The sequence below is a fragment of the Plasmodium vivax genome, chromosome 14, assembly GCF_000002415.2.
Source record: "Plasmodium vivax chromosome 14, whole genome shotgun sequence".
In the NCBI taxonomy this organism is placed as follows: domain Eukaryota; phylum Apicomplexa; class Aconoidasida; order Haemosporida; family Plasmodiidae; genus Plasmodium; species Plasmodium vivax.
This window is the reverse complement of record NC_009919.1, coordinates 732426-750597: the sequence shown is the minus strand read 5'-3', so window position 1 is coordinate 750597 and position 18172 is coordinate 732426. Positions and strand designations below refer to the sequence as shown.

General features: G+C 43.6%; 4 protein-coding genes across 4 annotated transcripts, besides 2 other annotated features; all 4 read right to left on the bottom strand.

Annotated features, from left to right (window-relative positions):
* Positions 1-226: 226 nt before the first annotated feature.
* Positions 227-249: a microsatellite.
* Positions 250-1444: 1195 nt separating this feature from the next.
* Positions 1445-1468: a microsatellite.
* Positions 1469-1541: 73 nt separating this feature from the next.
* On the bottom strand, positions 1542-5044 carry PVX_122645 (formin-binding protein, putative; the record flags this gene model as incomplete). Its single annotated transcript, XM_001617042.1, has 2 exons — positions 4457-5044; positions 1542-4299 (listed from the first exon to the last, which is right to left on the bottom strand). Exon 2 carries the CDS (start codon positions 4182-4184, stop codon positions 1542-1544), a length of 2643 nt encoding a protein of 880 aa, XP_001617092.1. The 5' UTR covers positions 4185-4299; positions 4457-5044.
* A 1990-nt stretch (positions 5045-7034) lies between these two features.
* Positions 7035-8994, bottom strand: PVX_122640 (hypothetical protein, conserved; the record flags this gene model as incomplete). Its single annotated transcript, XM_001617041.1, has 7 exons — positions 8599-8994; positions 8335-8456; positions 8123-8199; positions 7834-7950; positions 7606-7663; positions 7334-7468; positions 7035-7160 (listed from the first exon to the last, which is right to left on the bottom strand). Exons 1-7 carry the CDS (start codon positions 8672-8674, stop codon positions 7035-7037), a joined length of 711 nt encoding a protein of 236 aa, XP_001617091.1. The 5' UTR covers positions 8675-8994.
* Positions 8995-11193: 2199 nt separating this feature from the next.
* PVX_122635 (ADP-ribosylation factor, putative) lies at positions 11194-12197 on the bottom strand (the record flags this gene model as incomplete). The annotated part of the gene is made up of 2 exons (XM_001617040.1): positions 11194-11688; positions 12075-12197. The coding sequence occupies 2 exons, from the start codon at positions 12195-12197 to the stop codon at positions 11194-11196; spliced, it is 618 nt and encodes a 205-aa protein (XP_001617090.1).
* A 1459-nt stretch (positions 12198-13656) lies between these two features.
* Positions 13657-17724, bottom strand: PVX_122630 (hypothetical protein, conserved; the record flags this gene model as incomplete). Its single annotated transcript, XM_001617039.1, has 1 exon — positions 13657-17724. One exon carries the CDS (start codon positions 17722-17724, stop codon positions 13657-13659), a length of 4068 nt encoding a protein of 1355 aa, XP_001617089.1.
* Between the last annotated feature and the right edge of the window lie 448 nt (positions 17725-18172).

Sequence of the window (18172 nt, the reverse complement as noted above, 5' to 3'; positions counted from 1 at the left end):
CGCGGTGTATGTCAAGTTAGAAAATTGCCAAGGGGGGTAGTACTCAGTAGGGGTTTATACATGTAAGAAAAAAAAAAATCCTCCTATTTTCAGCTTTAAAATTGTAAAATAAAAAAAAGCAACAAAAAGGAGGCTTTACTTTTGTGTAACATGTTGAACACTTCTTACCGTGCGCGGGCACATTTTGACGGACAGGGACCTTTCCCCCTCCTAAGATACCATGGCATACCTGTACATGCACGGATGTACGGTGTGTCCATTTACGCGCCCATTTGTGTGCCCATTTGAGCTCCCATTTTGTTCGAAAAAATCCAAATAAAATGGTGAAAGCACTGTTAGAGTAGCAACAACTTGATCATTTATAAAAATTTGCTTTAAAGCATTTGAAGAACTTCCAACCAATTGGTCAGTCATTCTACAAAGGAAAGGCAACCTAAAGCGCATGCCTTCCATACGAACAAACGCACACATATGTAGACTCTATAGCGTCTTTCGTTTGTGCATAAATAGGTGAGCTTTCCTGATACATGCTGAGGATCTTTCCCGGTTTGTTGCCTGACGGAGTAATGGATACCACTGAGGCGGTAGTACTACCAAACTACGATCGCCGCCGAGTCCAGCACGCACAATGCATGCACGAAATTAAATTTTAATTATGTTTTAAATTGGAGGGAAGGATAACACAAATGTTTATTCAAATACATTAAAAAAAAAAAAAAAAACGTTAAACACACACATGTGCGCACACGCATGTGTATGCTTAAATGAAAACGCTGGGGGTGGGCTCCATGAGGTATGTACAAAAATATGTGTACATATGCGCGTGTGCACACATATCTATGCATGTCCTTTAAAAAAACAAGAACCAAATTTCAAATGTATTGATATGAAATCAAATTGGAGGTGGTTTATTCGCTGGGTCGTAGGGGCTGATTCGTGATACAAATAAAAAAAAAAAAAATTGTTTTATTAGATTTCTTCACAATTTGCCATTTGAAATAAAAAGTGTAAGAGTGGCTGCTTATGCATAATGGCATAAATCGTGGGCCTTCCTTGGGGTGTGTGTGCGGGGGAAACAGCTGCGCAGGAGAATACGTGCTCGCACACACGCACAAAGGAACAGGTACATATGTATATGCACATATGTATGTCCCTCAAATTACACTACGGAATGTACACTCTGGGAAGAGTCGATCGATCCCTTTCTCCTTCTTGGTTTCCTACCCACCAACGTTGGTGTTTCACGTGAGCGTCCGATGAACCTGCAGGGCCAGTGCTGCAATGTTTTTCCTTTTGCGAGTGGGGCTTCCTACCTGGTGTAATTCAACGCTGCGTCGATCTGATTATACACCGATCCGTGCTCGTTTGCATTTTCTAGCCATTTTGTAATTTTTTTTTTTTTTTTTTCCCCTTTGCACACAAGGTAACAAAGTGTATTACCCGTTCAGGCGAAAACGTCAAAAAAGGAAAAAAAATGTAAAAAATGCCAAAAAATTGACCGAAATAGCTATATGGCTGAAAAAAAAAAAATTACAAAATGGCTAGTTGGGCGCATTATGATCAATGGTGCGTAGGGACTCTATTGTTTGGCCACTGGAGTCAGATTCCTCTCTAGCATATTTCCTATACTTGGAGTGAACTTTGCCGTTGTGTTCTTCCTCCGTGTCATCGTCACTAATTTTGAGCGATTCCTTGCGTTTTCCATTTTTTCCATCTTTTCCATCTTTTCCGCTTTTTCCATCTTTTCCGTTTTTTCCATTTTTATTCGAATTGGAAGTTGAAGAATCAATGGAGAGGCAATTCTTCGTCGAATTTGCAAAAGATTTCCACGTATTGTACGCAGCCATTTTTTGTTCCTCATTCGGACAGAGCTCACACAACACGGGCCACTTGCTGGAGTTTTTAACAATGCTAATGACTTTAGAGTAGGACATGCTGGTTTTAAGTTCTGGCACTTTGGCGAAATATTTGGCAACTTTGTTAATATGTTTAATTTGTTTATTCTTTTTTTCTTTTATTTTTTTTTGCAAAGAGTGGTAAATGAAATTCATATTTGCGTGCGGGATGTTGTACTTATTCTGCACAGTTGCAAAGAGTTGTAAAAATTGATCAAAGGTGGTGTTTTCATCTACTGTGCAATCCATTTCTTTGTAAGCACCTTTGAGGTATGATTTATGCCTCAGGTATTGTTCCTGGAGGGAATCAATAAATTCGTCAAATAGCACTTTGGGGGATGACCCTTGGTGGCCTAACAAGTCTGTATAACGCTCATCTTTATAAATTTTGGACACAAAAAAGATCCACTGAGTTTTCATATTAAGGACGCTTTTTTTATGATATTCGTTTAGCAATTCGATGAAGGCATCTCTTTTTTTTCTCAAAATTCGAAACACCTTTTTTTTTAATTCCATTTTTTCATCATTATGATATTTTTCGTAGAAGCTTTCCCAAGTAGCTAGCGCGTCAATTTTGTGCAGAGAATTAAAGTCTGCATCATCTTTGAAGTAGACTTTGACATCATTCCATTTTAAAGGATTTTTTTTATCTGCATATTGTTGAAATTTTTCTTTTAAAATTTCGGATGTTTTTTTTCTTTTTTTTCTTCGAGCTTCCTTAAATTTGTGTCGATAATCGTCTAAGAAATCTTGAAATATTTCATCCCTTTCATTTTCTGTGATCCAGTCCCACCATTCTTCTTTATAAAATTCGGCCGCAAATTCCAAGTAGGACGTTTGTTCATTTAATTTTTTCCAATTGATTAGTGTTTGGAAAATTAATTCCCTCGACCTTTGCCTTTTTCTCCTTTCATTTTCACTAGCCCGTTTGACGGCGTGGCTAATGTACTCGGAAAACATTTGCTTCTTTTCCCCCTTGGTCAGTATGGACAGGCTGAACCAACGGTCATCACTTTCCAGAATTTTTAAAGCATTTTCCCAAGTCAATTTTGGGTTAATATTTTTTTCTTCAAATAGTATTTTTAAGTGTTCTTTTGCGTCATTTTTATTTTCGAATTTTTTCCACACCATGGTTATTCTGTTATTGATTTTATCCGGTGCATTTTTCTTCTGATTCGCCTCGTCGACACTGCTGCTGGGCATCATAGCGTTATTGTTCAGCTCGACTGGCATCCCATTTTGCATGTGCAGATAATTATACATGCCAAGATCGTTACTGGATGGGTGTTCCTTCGCAGTGGTACTGTCCACACTGGCGTTGTTCATGGCGTCATCTGTGGTTTGATTCGCCGCCTCCTTTGGGAAACCACTCGGAGGGGTATTATTCGCGTTTTCTCCTTTATTCACACTTTCATGCGTAGTGCTACTACTGTTTGGGCATTTGTCTACGCTCTCTTGATTTTCTGCGTCCTCGGCAGCACATTCAAGTTTAATCTTTTTAATGTCCTCAGGTTCATCCCATACGCTAATATTTTTCTCTTCATGATGCCAGTACGTTCTGCCATCCCCACAAGAATACTCCTTCCATTTGGTTTGCTGAGAAATTCGTAGCTCCACCTTGGACTTTAGTTCATCTGGCTTTTCCCATTTGGACGCTTTGGTAATAGAATTGTAGTAATATTTCCTCCCATTCTTTGCCACCATTTCACACCACCCGTGATTTTCTGCACCGAAACTGTTCATGTAGTTCATGGGCATGTTCACCATGCTTCCGCCCATCTGCCCACCTATCAGATGACTGCCCATCCCCTTCTGCGAATTGCTGTTCATAAAATCTTTATTATACAATTTTATCATATTCGGGTTTCCCATATGCATAGCTGCCATGTCTCCCATACTGTCTACAGTGCCTGGAGGCATGGGGATGTTCATGCCGGTATGCTGCCCATACATTAGAGGGTTGTAGTTGTCGTATGGTCCTACCCCTGGATTCATGTGCATCATATTCTTTCCATAATAATCTGACGCGTTCATAGGTGGCATTAATCCCGGGAGAAATGGCATGGGCAATTGGCTCATCGAGTTACTGTTCATGTAGGGTCCACCGCTGTTCATGCCTTGGCCACCCATCGGATGTCCCGACATGTTGGGCATGCCCGGAAGACCTGGCATTCCTGGTAGTCCAGGCAAACCCGGCATATTTGGTAATCCTGGCATACCAGGGAGACCCGGAATTCCTGGCAGTCCAGGCAGGCCGGGCATGCTGGGCGTATTCGATTTGTTCTGCATGGTTCACGAGATTGTCACATTTGGGGGGGGGTGCAGTGAAAACGCGGGGTTGGTTATTCAATCTGGGGGAGGAGGTTTTCAAACCGCGTCCTTACTTTAACATAACTGTGCGTAACTATGGGGAGGGGGGGGTAGCGTATTAACGTTATATGGTATGACCAACTGGGGCTTCTTTTTTTGGGGGGGGACAATATATATATTTTTTTTTTAATTTCTTATGGGATGCTTCTAAAATGGCGAGCTGCATCAATTCACGTGGACATAGGGTTTACCTGCTCGGGCATATTTTTCACTCAAGTAAGCATGTTTCGATAAAAGCATTTTTTTTTTTTTGGCTCCTTATGCTGGGCATTACACGGACTGACCGCAGCCCATGCGCACAGTACACTGGGTTATTATATAAAACTGCCAAGTGTGAGAAGCGGGTTAAATATATATTTCATACGCGTTTGCATACGACAAAATGTGCGCGGGTGATCTCGTTTGATGGAAAAAAAATAAATGCTGGGGTGAACTGCGGAAGGGGGGGAACGCCAAGTGAGATCTCCTTTTGCGCGAATGGATGATAACGAATCTTCATGTAAAAAAATTTCAAAACAGCATCAAGTGTTCCTCATTCGCTATTTTAAATTGGGAAAGTTTTCACTTTCTTTTTTTTTTCTTTTTTTTTCCCTTTTCTTCTATCCCTTGGCTGGAAAATTGTTCATACAGTCATGGTGATGGTGAGCCACCGCTTTATGCAAAACGGTTTTGAAATTTTTTGCCGAATTGGTTTTGTGCGCCTTCCTCAGGGGTAAAGCGCGCAAGTGGGGTGAAAAAGCAGATGTAAAAACGAAGGGGCGGTCAAAACGCAGGGGGGTAAAAAGGCAGAGCGAATTTTACTTATTGCGCGTTTACTGGGCACTACGAACTGCGCATTTATACGTACGTGGGCACGCGATTATTTAGTAGTCCCACCCCGTGGTCCGCATACAAAAAAATGCAGCCGCGTTGTGGCACGCTGAGCCTGAATGGTAAAGTAAAATCAAAATCGCCTTTCGTCGGGGAAAGCCACGAGCAGGGGTAACAGTGACTGTGCTTATGCCAACCTATGGTGAAACAAACCTGTGTTGGATTAATTTTGAGTGGCATTCTTTAAGAAAGGAGGTATAAATACATTTTTTATTGGCCCCGTTCAAGATAAATATAAATGATGCATTTGCTTCTGCGTTCGTTAAAGGGGAAATCCCAGTTGGCTATCATCAAAGGATGACACCTCACAGAGGAATTAGCTCGCCAAGGGGGGAAGTATTTTTTTTTTTTTTAACCAAAATATGTACATATGTATGAAAGTTTAGGAACAGTTGGTAAATTTTTTCTTCTGAGAAATATGGGATGATATTTTTTCCGCTTTTGATACCTCACGATGGTCTTTTTTTTTCCCCCAATTGTAATTTAATTGCCCGTAACGAAGCAGATGACAGCTATTCATTACGCCCATTTTTATGAATAAAATTTACGCCGCAACGAGCACTGCAGGTGGTATAAGTGAAATGAACGCAAATGGAATGTGTTTATTTATGTGGCTTCGCTTTGCTCTTTTTTTTTTTTTAATCGCATCGCAATTACCATACCCTGCTGCCCATTTTGGTAAACCCAACTGTCTACATATAACTCACCCCAACGCAGTCGCGTTGTGCGGGCATATAAATTAATACCCCCTTTTCCATGGCGCTAACGCATCCATTGTTGGCATGAAAATTGGTCCACACGATCGCCTGACCAATTGTGAAGGCGAAAAGTAGGAAGGGGGACACTTCAGGCGCGTGGCAAAGGTAAAGAAGGCAACCATTGAAAAAAAAATAATAACGTATGCGAGGTGGAATGGCGAAAGGGGGAAAATGCAAACCTCCCCAGCGGGATAAACCACACCGTATGTTCCACAACTGTTGGAAGGAATGCCCAACTGGATTATCCCCACTGGGTATATTTCTACGCGAGTGTGTAATCCCTCCATGGGTCATTGCGCAGTACAAAACAGTGGTAACTTCTGTTCCCTGATAGTGAGTCGCCCCATTTGACAGATGGGATGATGGCTACCTTCGGATGATTTTATTCTTCCCCCCTGTCCCATATTTGGCAAGAACTCTTTTTTTTTTACCATCCAGCATTGTGTACCTTAAAAATTAGTTTTATACGTATGAGGCTTAGCGCTTTTGTGCTGATGTAGATACCTACCTTAGTTTTTGCAAAATCGAGGTGGAAGTTCCCATGGGTCTGTGCTTCCCCTTTTTTAACGAGCATCACTTGGTGCCCATTTGAGGCACTGCCGTTTTGCGCTCAAAAAAAAAACTCACGACATGTGCGCGGTCCAGTGGGGTGTACACTAGAAGGGTTGACCTCTACCCGTTCATTTGTCTGAGGATTTATCTGTGTACTTATCTGTGCATTTGTCTGTGCATTTATCTGTGTGCCCATTGTGCACTTATGCACTTCATTTTTTTTGCGCACAATGTGGAGAGTCATACGCAGGTGGATCCCCAATTTTGGGGAAGCCGCTTCATCGCTCAAACGAGAAAAAAAAAAAAAAAGCACTAATAAACGGTTACGTGAAAAAAGAAGGGATTGAGATAGTTCCACGTGGAAGTTAATTTAAAGGTGCAATTGGAGGGGGGCACAAAAAAGGTGGGATAGAGTAACCACCACCACCCACACACACATGGAGCTTCCCTTCTGAGGAGCCACCTTAATTGTATATCGTCTACTAGCCTGATGAAGCCTTACCGACGCGTAATGTAAAGGTGGGAGGTGCATCCGACTATGCAGACGTATTTAGTATCTCCTTCTCTGCTGAGGGGGAATCTCCCCTGCTCAATTCGAGTTGTATATGCTTCTGGTGCAGTGCCTGTTTTTGCGAAGTTCCATTTGCTTGCTTGCCGTTTTTTGGAGTTGCATTAGGAGGGAGGGGTTTTTCGACTTGATTAGCAGATTTATGTCCTGCACAATGGGGGGTGAATAATCGACGGAATGTGCGAAGAGGCATGAAAAGGGTTACTCAACAGGTGCGTACAAAATTAGGTATGAAAAACGCCTGAGCATATAAATCGCTACATTCCACTCGTATCCCTTTTTCCCCTCTCTTGGGGTCATTTCCCCGTGCATTCACCTACCTGCAACCTTCTGTACATTATGGAGTTTTTCGACTTGATGGCATTGTACCTGTAGGAAATGCTCTCCCTTATGGTCTCCTCGGAGGACTGGACGAACTCGCACACCAGCAGTTCGACGAACTTATACTCCACGTTCTTCAAAAAGGAAAAAAATAAATAAAAAAAAAAAAAAAAAAAAAATCAGCCAACTGCACGAAAACACAGGTATGCTTCAAAAAGGCGCTGCGCTGGGGAGCACATCCCGCGCAGAAATCCCCTTTTGTCCTTTTCACCTTTATGAAATCCAGCCGAGCTTTTCCGTTTTGCTTCACAGTGAGGACAGCCAAAAAGCTGGGAAATAAAATGGGGAAAAAAAACACACACCCATGTCAGAATATTAAGTGGTGCAAATTACCACAACAGAAGGGATACATTTTTACTGCTTCGTTTGAATAACCAAAATAGGTAAAAAAAAAAAAAAAAAAAAAAAGACGGCTGAACGCGGCGTAATCCATCCTAACCTGCGCGGGTCCCGCACACAGGAGTTGAACATTTTTATTAAAACTTCCAAATATTCCGAAAAATTAATCATAAGTTTTTGGCTGGCCTGCATGGCTACAAATGACCGTTCGTCTACTCTGTAGGGGAGGGGAAATGGGAAGTCGAAAAGGATGGGTGAAATGGGAAGTCGAAAAGGAGGGGTGAAATGGGCAAGCGAAGGAGACCTCTGAAACGATAGGCAACATCCCTTTTTTAGCAAAAAACACAGCGGAGTAACCCCTTACGATATCACCGCTGCTCATTCATTACGTTTGCGTAAAGTGAAAAAAGAGGTCCGCTTCGCAGGTTAGCTCTATCTTGATGCGCTTGGCATTCGATTCGTCCCCCTGCAGGTGGTGTGGAAAGAAGAACAGTTCTGCAGCTATATGCGCAGGGTTAGGCGGCGCACCAAATGTGGGTTTTAATCCACCCTGATGGGAACACCGCCCAGGTTTACGCTCACGATCACCCCTCCGCCCTACCAACGCCAAAAGTTTCACCGTTATAACTTCCAGTGAGCCTATTTCCTGCGGCACGTTGTTCGCCTGCTCCACCTTTATCTCGAATGGGACTTCTTTTCTGTAGCACGCGGTGTAGCCGTCCGCTGTAAAGGGAGGAATAATGTGTAGAAGCAGACTCGTGTAGCATCAGCGCGGTGTGGCGATAGCTTCTACTCTGTTTGGGGGTAAACTGGAGAAAAAAAGCCTCCGGACGACTTTTTCCCGGCTGCCCACTTTTGAAGTTACCTAATGATGGGTCTAACTCCTCCAGGGCGGAGAAGTCAAACTGGCACAAAAAGTTGTTCACCTCATTTTTATTCATTTTTAATCATTTTTTTGGTACTTCAGCGGTATTGTTGGCGGTGTTGCGCGAGACGGGGAAGAAGTTGGACGCACGTAGGGGGAGTAATTCTCCTCGCAAAAATGGGGAGGCAGACGTGCTTTGCCTTGTTTTACATATAAATATGTACACATACATATATATATATTTTTTTTTTTTTGTGGTCTTTTTTTTAGGGGAACGCACTGTAGTGGAAAAACCCGTTCACTTACAATGTGCATACCTTCCTCATGTCAAAGATGGGAATTGCGTTTTGAAAATCGCTCCCCTGTTAAGTAATTTTTTCGGCATTGTTGTGGGACAAGGGGCATTCGTCAGTGCAGACATTTTAATGGATGATCGTGCGTTTGCTCTGCACACGTGTGTATATGCGCGAACATACGTATTTTTTCCCTTGTGCACAGACGGTTACGCATGTAACATCCTCACGGGTGAGTCACCATGGGATGGAAAATCTTTTTTAAATTATCACCAGGGATACTTAAACGGCGTTTGTCCCATTCCACTTTGCATGGCTTTGTTTCTGCGCAGTGATGTTATGGTCGCGCGTGTTGAGTGAGCCAAAAAATGGGAAAAAAAAAAAAAAAAAAAAAGTTAACAAACCAAGTGATTAAATCGAAAGAACGTTGTAAAATAATTTACAAAGTGGAAGTATTTACGAATGTTTGTAGAGACAGGTAGGTTTACCTTATCTTGTATTTCCTTCCCCCACGGCAGTGCCAAATGGGTGTTTGTTTGGTCTGACTTCTGCTGTGGGGATGATGAAAGGCAACTACGCTTCGCTGTCTGTGTGCATATACACACAGTTACACACACAGTTATACGCACAGTTAACGCCTGTCTGCCGTTTTATGCAGCTCCCCAAGGGAGGAACTCGCATGGAGGTGAACTCCCGTCTGTTGTATTTACACACATAAGTGAACATCCCCCTAAAGAGGAAGCATGTGCAAGAGGGTACATTTTGCGTTCAAAGGGGAGAAATGGTTGAAAAAAAAAAAAAAAAAAAAAAAAAAATCAAATGGGACAAAATGGCTAGCACTCCTATTCTGCAAAAAGGAAAAGCTTCACCAAATTAAATCTTTTTTTTAACTCTCACTTGAAATGTTTGTTTTGCTTAAATGCGTATCATCCTCCAAAGGGTAAAAATATATTTTCTTGCCTCTTTATTACGTCCATTTTGCGTGTTACTCCCACGCCTACTTCGAACCGCGTGGCCTTTTTTTTTCCCTTTTGTTTTGCCCAGCATGGGACGCTTCCTTCTTCTCCCCCTCCTCGCGTTTGTGTGCACAGCGTACGCGCAACTCCCCTATGATGTAATGAACATTTATAAGGTTAGTTCTACGCTGCAGCTCAGTCGTTTTTAACGTGAATAAGGAAAAACGTCCTGTCCTGCTTTACCTTTCCGCAGCCTTTAAATTCGCACTCTGTGAATGCCATTCCGGGGGATAAAATGAGTGAAGGTGGGATTGACTTTTTCTGTAGACCATAATCTTTACATTTTCCTCGTGTCACTGCTCGCTGTTGCAAAAATTGCTCACATTTTTGTCTTTTGCACTGCGCAAGAATACGAAGTGAAGGACATCAAGGATGAAGTGGAAAAAGAATATTCGGAAAATTCTTTAAAGGTATATAAGCTAAAAAGGAGTGCGCTTTTTTTTCTCACCCTGTTGAGAATTAAGCGAATTTTTTTTTTTTTTTTTTTTTTTGCAGAAGCTAGCCGAGAGGTACCACAAAGATGTGGGCGAAGGCGATCAGAGCATTTTGGAAGAGCTCGACCAGGTAATTAAATTCTAAGAATGAAAGTACAAACTGAGGGGAAGGAGCCAAAATGTGGGAATTTTATTCCTCGTTTAAAATTTTTATTTTGCTGCCCCCCCTCGCGACATGTTCTCCTCTTCTACATGGTATGTGCACACCCTTTTGTTTCTCCCCTCCCAGCTTAACGACATCATAGGGGAAAGGACGCTCCACTTAAACATATTTTAAAAGGGGAAAACGCCTCCCATTGGGGGCAGTTGTGCCCACCTTGTAGTTTGTACCGACGTCCTTCCTGTTTGTCTTTCCCAAATGGACATCTTCACATTTGAGAGGTACGCCTTTTTTTTTTTTTTTTTTTTTTTTTTGAACAAATTAAATTTGTTATTTCCAAAGGGAGAAAAAACGTAGCACATATGGCGGTTTAAAACTTAAAAAATGTGGAAGCGCATGGCAGGGTGATACAACACAAATGGGGAGACACGCGGAAGGAATGACACAACAAAAATACAAATGGGCGCGCAGCTGAACTTATGAAATATTTTATAAATAAAAAGGAAAGTATTGCGAAAGAGGGTAACTGTTAAAAGGATATTCTGCGTTTACGTATGTGCATACAAACGTAGATAGCTTCGAACCTGGAGGGAGGCAGCAGTCTGGGGAACGCCCTTCTCTCTGCTAAAAGAATGTGCACTCACCAAACGGACAGGAAAAAAAAAAAAAAAAAAAAAAATGAACCAACAGGGCTAGTAGTTGTAAAATGTTCGCCCACTCCTTTCAACGGCATCATCATTTTTGTCAACAAAAACGTTCGTGTTCACCAGCCATTCTAAGCCCTCTTTTAATCCCTGGCCAGATAAGGTGCTACAAGAAAAGAATTTACACCTGAAGCGCAACTCGTTTGGAAGCGCGAAATAACTTATAATTTCCTCCGACGGCAGGCAGCCATTCGAATCTTGCTTGTTCATAAAAATTAAGAATTTACATTTTCTATACACAAATCGAAAGTCATAAATAATTCTGATGAATTCTTCTCTGGCTTCACTTAGGGCACTTTTATGTGCACTGTCGACGATGTAAATCACGTCATTTGAAACGTCCGCGTATTCTTTTATTAGGCTGTATGAGCAGTCCGTTCCTACCTCGAAGAAGGTTACTTCGTAGTTCCTTTCGTCCAGGCTGTTTTCGTCTGTTTTGATTTTCACGCTGAAGCTTTCTTCGTTGATGAAGAGGGTTCTTACCTGAGCAAGGGAGGGGGGCGATTAGGGTGTAGGAGTGTCCGTGAGGCCCTAACAAGAGCGCACATTTTCGCGGCACATTTTCGTGGCATAACCTCACGCCACCTTTGCAACCCTTTGGGAATGCGCTTTCCCGGCCAGTCAAGTGGTTAATTTTTTTCCATTCGCCGGGTGGCAAACACATCGTGCGTATCTCCCGTGCGTATCTCCCGTGCGCATCTCCCGTGTGTATGCCTTTTTTTTCCCTCCCCTCTCTCTACATTTTTTGTAAAATTTGCAGAAGCTACGAAGCCTCTACACGAAAGACACCACGTGATTGTTCTCCAATACCGTGGAGGAGTGAAAAAAACTGTGTGCGTGGTGGTGCCCCTCCGTGAAGGTGCCCTCACCGTTGTTATGAGGTAGCCCAGCTTGAAGAAGTAAATTATGGAAGTTTTCCCCGAGAAGGGCAATCCAAAAATGATGAATTTTTTTTTCGTTGGATCTTTTAAACTAAGAAGGCGATACAACATGAAAATGAAGAAAAAAATAAAAAAAAAAAAATAAAAAATAAAACTTTTTCGTAAAAGATGGAAACAGTTCATTTCCTTCCATCTGCGCAGGAAGGTACTTCTGTTCATACATATTACTTTGGTTCTTCTGTGCAACCAAGCATTTTGAGTTAGAGGTCTGGCAGCCGTTCCGTTCTGTGTGTGTGTGGGGGTGGATGGATGGATGGGTGGGGAATACCTAACGGTGGGAGCAAATCGATGTGCGGCAATTCCTCTGGCGTAGTCACTTCAGCGTGTGTTCGGGCCAACGCATTTTTCTTTAGGCGTGCGTATGAATGTGTCTGCCGCTTCGCAATTAATTTCCAATGTGAAAATGCGCGAAATTGGCAGTTAGCGAGCAGGGGGGCAAACCCTTGAAATGTTGCTCTCGGTATGCGTGAAGCGTGCACATGGGGATACACTTACGTACACGCAAAAGTGCGCACAGAGTAAGGGGGGGGAAGAAAAAAAAAAAAAAAAAAAGAACAAATGGTACGGCAAAAGCAGAAATGATCGAGCGGCAAAATCAAATCAGCTAAAATGAGAAGAAAAAATTGGCCAACATGTAGGCCAGTGTGCGGATCGGATCAGGGTGCCAAGGTGGTGGAAAATTTCCCCGTTTTAGTGGGCCAGGGGGGGTACATGCAGAGGGAAATAAGCAGGTGCATTATTAGGAACGAATGGGTATAGCGGCCAACGATCGCGCGAATGTGTCCGTGGGGGGGAATAATTTTACTACAACTGAGTTTTTGGCACGCTTCCCACATGTAGTAAAATTCTTCCTCCCCTGGGAGGTAAAAACCTGAGACAGAGAGGAGTTCACGGGTGTGCACAGAAAAGGAAGGCTATCCCCACTACGAGGATAATTTGCTAAACGAGGGCGTCATCACGTGGGAGGTATGACCATACACACCGCGTGCACACGCCAGTAGTGAGGTTAAAAAAATAAAAAAAAAAAAGGGGGGGGAAATTCTTTAACCAGTTTTGTGTGTAAAGTTCCCTCCTGGACGGTTTTTTGCTAACCATTATTAAAATGAATAACATGAAAAAGGGGAAGCGGCGGAACGAACGCGACGTGAAAAAAAAAAAAAAAAAACTTGCGTGAAACGAGCTTCGCTACGCTGAAGTTGGCAAAGCGTTGCAGAAACGATGCAGAAACGATGCAGAAACGATGCAGTGCTTGGCAAGGCTCCCCAAGTTGACTAGAAAAAAGTACGCGAAAAAGTTAATTAAAAAAAAAAGGGGGAGGGATGCAACGCGAGCACGCTGAATTTATCACAACGCGGCGAGCACATATTTGTGCGAAGAGGGGATGCCCAGGCATTTGCAGTGGTAGGGGGTGAGGTCGCGGCTGAGGATACGGCTGAGGATGCGGCTGAAAATGCTGTTACTGTTACGGATGGGGGAGGAGAACCTCCACCACTACCGTGAAGGAGAAGGATTAGTAGCCCCAGGAGGCATCGGAAGAATCCAAGTCGCTCGAGTTGGACGTGAACCCATATATCTGGTTGTAAATGGGGACCCTACTCAACTTATCTAACCTGTTTGCAACCAAACTGCTGTAATTAATTTTGGTGCCATAAAAGTCGTTGAGGATGCATCTGAAGTAGCCAAATTTGTAGAAATTTGGTTCGGACAGGGACCTCCGAAGGTACTTCTCACTGGAATTCGTGTCTGTCAGGGGGACTATCAGGTTCTTTTCCCTAAAAGGGTTATAGTCTCTTTGGTTATTTATAGCACGATCGATGTGTGTGTTGGGTAAGTCCTCCACCTGGTGTGCACTGTGCCGCTGACTGATGATGGAGTGGACGTAGCGGTTGCTCCTATACTCTGGGGTGAAGACGTTAAAAGCATCTGTAATTCTGCAAATGGAATCGCTCTTTGGGGAGTACTCAATAGGGGGGGTCACACAATGATGATTATGAACCGTATAGTTTGAGAAAATTATTTTCGGCGATGATTTGATTATGTTATTTTTCATTCCCGATAGGATGTTAATTTTTTTAAAAAGTTTTTTCTTTATATTTTTTTTCTTTTTTTTTTTGGTTTTTCCTTTTTTTATTCTCAGGGGGATGTCTGTACAGGAGCTGCACCGCTTGCTGGTAATCCCCGCTTCCTTTTTTAGCATCTTCTTCGGGTCGCCCCCCTGCAGGCTTCTGTTGTAAATCAGGCCCGAGTCGGAGCTGTAGCTGCGGGGGTAGCTGCGGATGTAGCGGTGACCGTGACTGTAGCTGTAACTGTAGCTGCAGCTGAGGCTCTTTTCCGAGAGGCGGGGGTTATGCACGGGGGGGTCACTCGCATGGTTCTTTCCCCGTCCGGCGCCTCCGCCGGTTCTGCTGGCTCCGCCGATTCTGCTGGTTCCGATCATTCTTCTACCCCCGCCCGCTCTGGGCCCCCGTTGCGCCTTCCGCGGAATTCCCGCCGCTTCCCTGTTGCTGTCGGAGAAGTGCTCCCTGCGCACAGCTCGGAGGTCCACTTCGTTTCTCCCCTTGACTAAGATGTAGAGGTACTCTTGTGCCTTCTTTTTCTCCTCAATTTCTTTCTTAATCATATGATTGATGAACACTTTGAGGTTTATATTTCTGCTTAGAAGATTCCATTTGGTTTCTCTCATCAGCGAATCGTTTGTCAGTTTGGGTCGCTGTTCACTTCCAATCGGATGCTCCCCTTTTTTGAGCATGTCGTGGTTTAACCCCCCCTGCGTGTGCTGCTCTGTGTGGGATCCCCTCTCACCCAGGTTTTGTTTGGTGTCTTTCCTGTCACCCTGCTTATTATTTTTTCCGGCTCGGTTTTCCTCCACCTCAGCATCGCTTTTCTCAGCACCGCTTTCCTCCGCGTCACTTCCCTTCGGGTAGCTTCCCTTCCGATCGCTCCTTTCATCCCCATTCTGTGCGGCTTCATTCCCATCCGCTTCATTCGACAAAATATACTCGTGCTTGTAGGGCCTGCCTTTCCCCCCAGACTCACAAAAAATTGCAGAGGCATTTTCGTGTCTCTCTGAATCACCCTCGTCGGGGCACCCATCGTCTTTCCCTTCATCTTCCATCCTGTTCGCGCTGCTCCTATTTACAGTATCCTTATTCGCAATACCAGCGGACGCACTTTTCTCCCTTTCGCTACCCCTGGAGGCGACTTTCAACGTCTTGACTATAACTTCTTGTATGACTTGTTCATACGAATTGTTTTCGTTCCTCTCCTCAGGGTTGCCCTTTCCAAATGAATTTCCCTCTCCCGATATGGAAGACACATTATCACAAGTTTGAAGCAGCGGCGCATTGCTGTGCGATAGTTTGTCATCAATGGTCTGTTTTTCACCTGACTTGTTCATACATTTTTGGAAATCCTCACTTTGCGGAATTTCTCCCTTTTGGGTCACTCCATTTGTTGCATCTTCTTCGGAGGTGTTTACGGGATAGCAATTTTTATTCTTACTTTTTAAAGAGGAATTTGCTTGTACCTCTTCCTTCTCCGTTGTGCTTTCTCCTGTCTGGCGATTCCTCCCATCAGTTGCATGCTTAGTAGGGATGGCATGGTCGCAGTCAATATGGCCTGCATCGTATCCTTCAATTTTTGTTTCATCGATGGGGTTATTTGTTGGCATTTGTTCTTCTGTCTCACTCTGTTTAGCTGTGAAGGTTGTTTTTTTCGGCACGTCTACAAGGTCGTCTTCACCTGCGGGGTGCGCCCACTTGGGATTGCCATTTGAATTTATTGGGGAAACGGGTTCCTTCCCCCTCGAGGGCACTTCCGTGTGGTGGTCACTCCTTAGGCTGTCGCCCATCTGAGGTGCCTCTAACTCTAGTATGTCATTTCCCACGAGGCCGTTCGCACTTTCGCTAAACGTGGTCATATTGGCCTTTTCCTGGAGATCACTTCCATCCGAATGTTTGCCTGAAGTTGGGCCATCATCTGTGTGGTCGACACTGGTAAGAGGTAAGAGGGGGATATTCAAATGGGGGGTTTCCCTACTTCGGTGTGGAACATTCCCAGGAAGCCCCTCATCTAACCAACCACTGAAGCATATCTCCCCGTTGTGGAGTCTTCCCACCGGACTGCTACACGGAGAGAGACACATGTGATCCGCGATAGGGCAATCGGAGTTACTAAAGTACTGCGCTTGATTCCAGTTTTTCTTTTTTTTTTTTTTCCCCATAAATTTGTTAAGGTATTGAAATGCCAATCCGTCATCGCTCGTCCCTTTTGGGGATCCAATTTCCAACTGGGTTGACAGCCCACCTGGCATGGGCCTTGAATAAACGTTACTACTTTTTCTCCTCGCTTTGGCATTTTTTAAAAATTCAAAATTTATGTACAGATTTTTTTTTTTTTTTTTTTTAAAGTTCTCTTCCAAAATGGCTGACTTGGATTTCTTAAAAATGGGGCGAAAGGAATTCCCCCTGGGTTTGCAATTTTCAGAATAAAAACAAGTACTAATTTCTTGGGGCAAAAAATGCATCCCTTGAATGGTATTGTTTAGGATCTGCATGGAATGAATTAAGTTCTTCAGACCAAAGATATATTCATCATCCACAGATGGGTTATCTTGTAAATAAATGGTGTTTGCAAAATCTATCATTCGGATGTCTAGCGAATTTGATCTCGCTTTTTTGTCATTCAGTCCTCCGTCAAAAACCCAGAGGAGGGAAGAAGACCAGAAGCGGTAATGTCGTAACTCCACTATGCAGTTAAAAAATCGGTGCAACTTTTCTAGCAATAATGGAATCAATTCGTCGTACAGGAGGATGCCATTCCAAAACCAATTTCTAATAGCCCATGGGATGTTTTCCTTGGTTAAATTTCTACCCCAGTATTTATCTTTATAAAACAATTTGTCATTTATTTTGTTGTAATGTTGGCAACCGCATAGTCTAAATCCGAGAGAATGGCTAGTTGTTCTGAAGCTTTTTTCTACTTGTCTTTTTCTTTTTTCTAAGGACGCACCTATTTTTCTTTGCCTTTTCCCCATTTTGATGTCCAGCACACATGGCCGCTTAAATCCGTACACGAGATCTTCCAAGACGATGTGCGGGATGCACTTCTTTCGCTTCTTCCCCTTGGCGCACTTGTCGCTTTGCGCGTCCCTTTCTCCTATTCCGGGTTCTCCCTGAGGCGCTTCGGCTAGCGATTGGTTTGGCAGTTGGTTTGGCAGTTCGTTTTTCAGCTGGTTTGACGGTTGGTCTGCCTCGTTTCGCCCGTCCAAACTGAAATATTTCCGACCCTTATTGCCAGTCGGCTCATTTCTCCCCTTCTGTTTGTTCACCAAGTTGTCCTCCACCTCGGACGAGGAGGAATACTCAACGACGATTTCAGTCACTCCATAAAACTTGGGGATGAATTTTTTCAAAATGTGTAGCGGCCCCGACTCCGCGGAAGACGCTCCAAAGTTCGTTAACTTCTTATAGAAAATGTATTCATTTTCTATAAGCGGTTTGTACACTTTCGATGAGTCTTTCGGTTTGATCAGTTTGCAGTGTCCCCCCACCTGGTGCCTGTATTCTTCTACTTTCATTTTGGGTGCGCGCGGGGGGAGGAGCGCCGGCGAGATGCACAGCGGGGAGGGGGTTCGCCGCAATGCCGCAACGCAGTTTTGCTACTACTCAGTTTTGCCACTACGCCGGGGTGTGCCAGCCGAGCGCCTGACCGCGCGCGCCCAATTAAAAATTCCCCTGCACAGATTGCTGCGCACTCCCAACTGATTCGAAGGGGGATCGAATGAGGTGACCTTTCTTTTTATTACTCCTACTGTAATTGTTTTTCTTTTTGCTTATTTTTCACATTTTGTGCCGCTCGAGGATAGGCAGTTTGTCAACCCGGCACCATTTTACGGTTATAATTTGTCCCCCCGCTTATTTTCCTAGTGAGCGACTCAGCGGCATAACTCTCAGCAGGTGGGCACACGTGCATGCTTATAAGTATACACGAATGTGCACGATTTGATTAGCTGCCACTTCGACCGG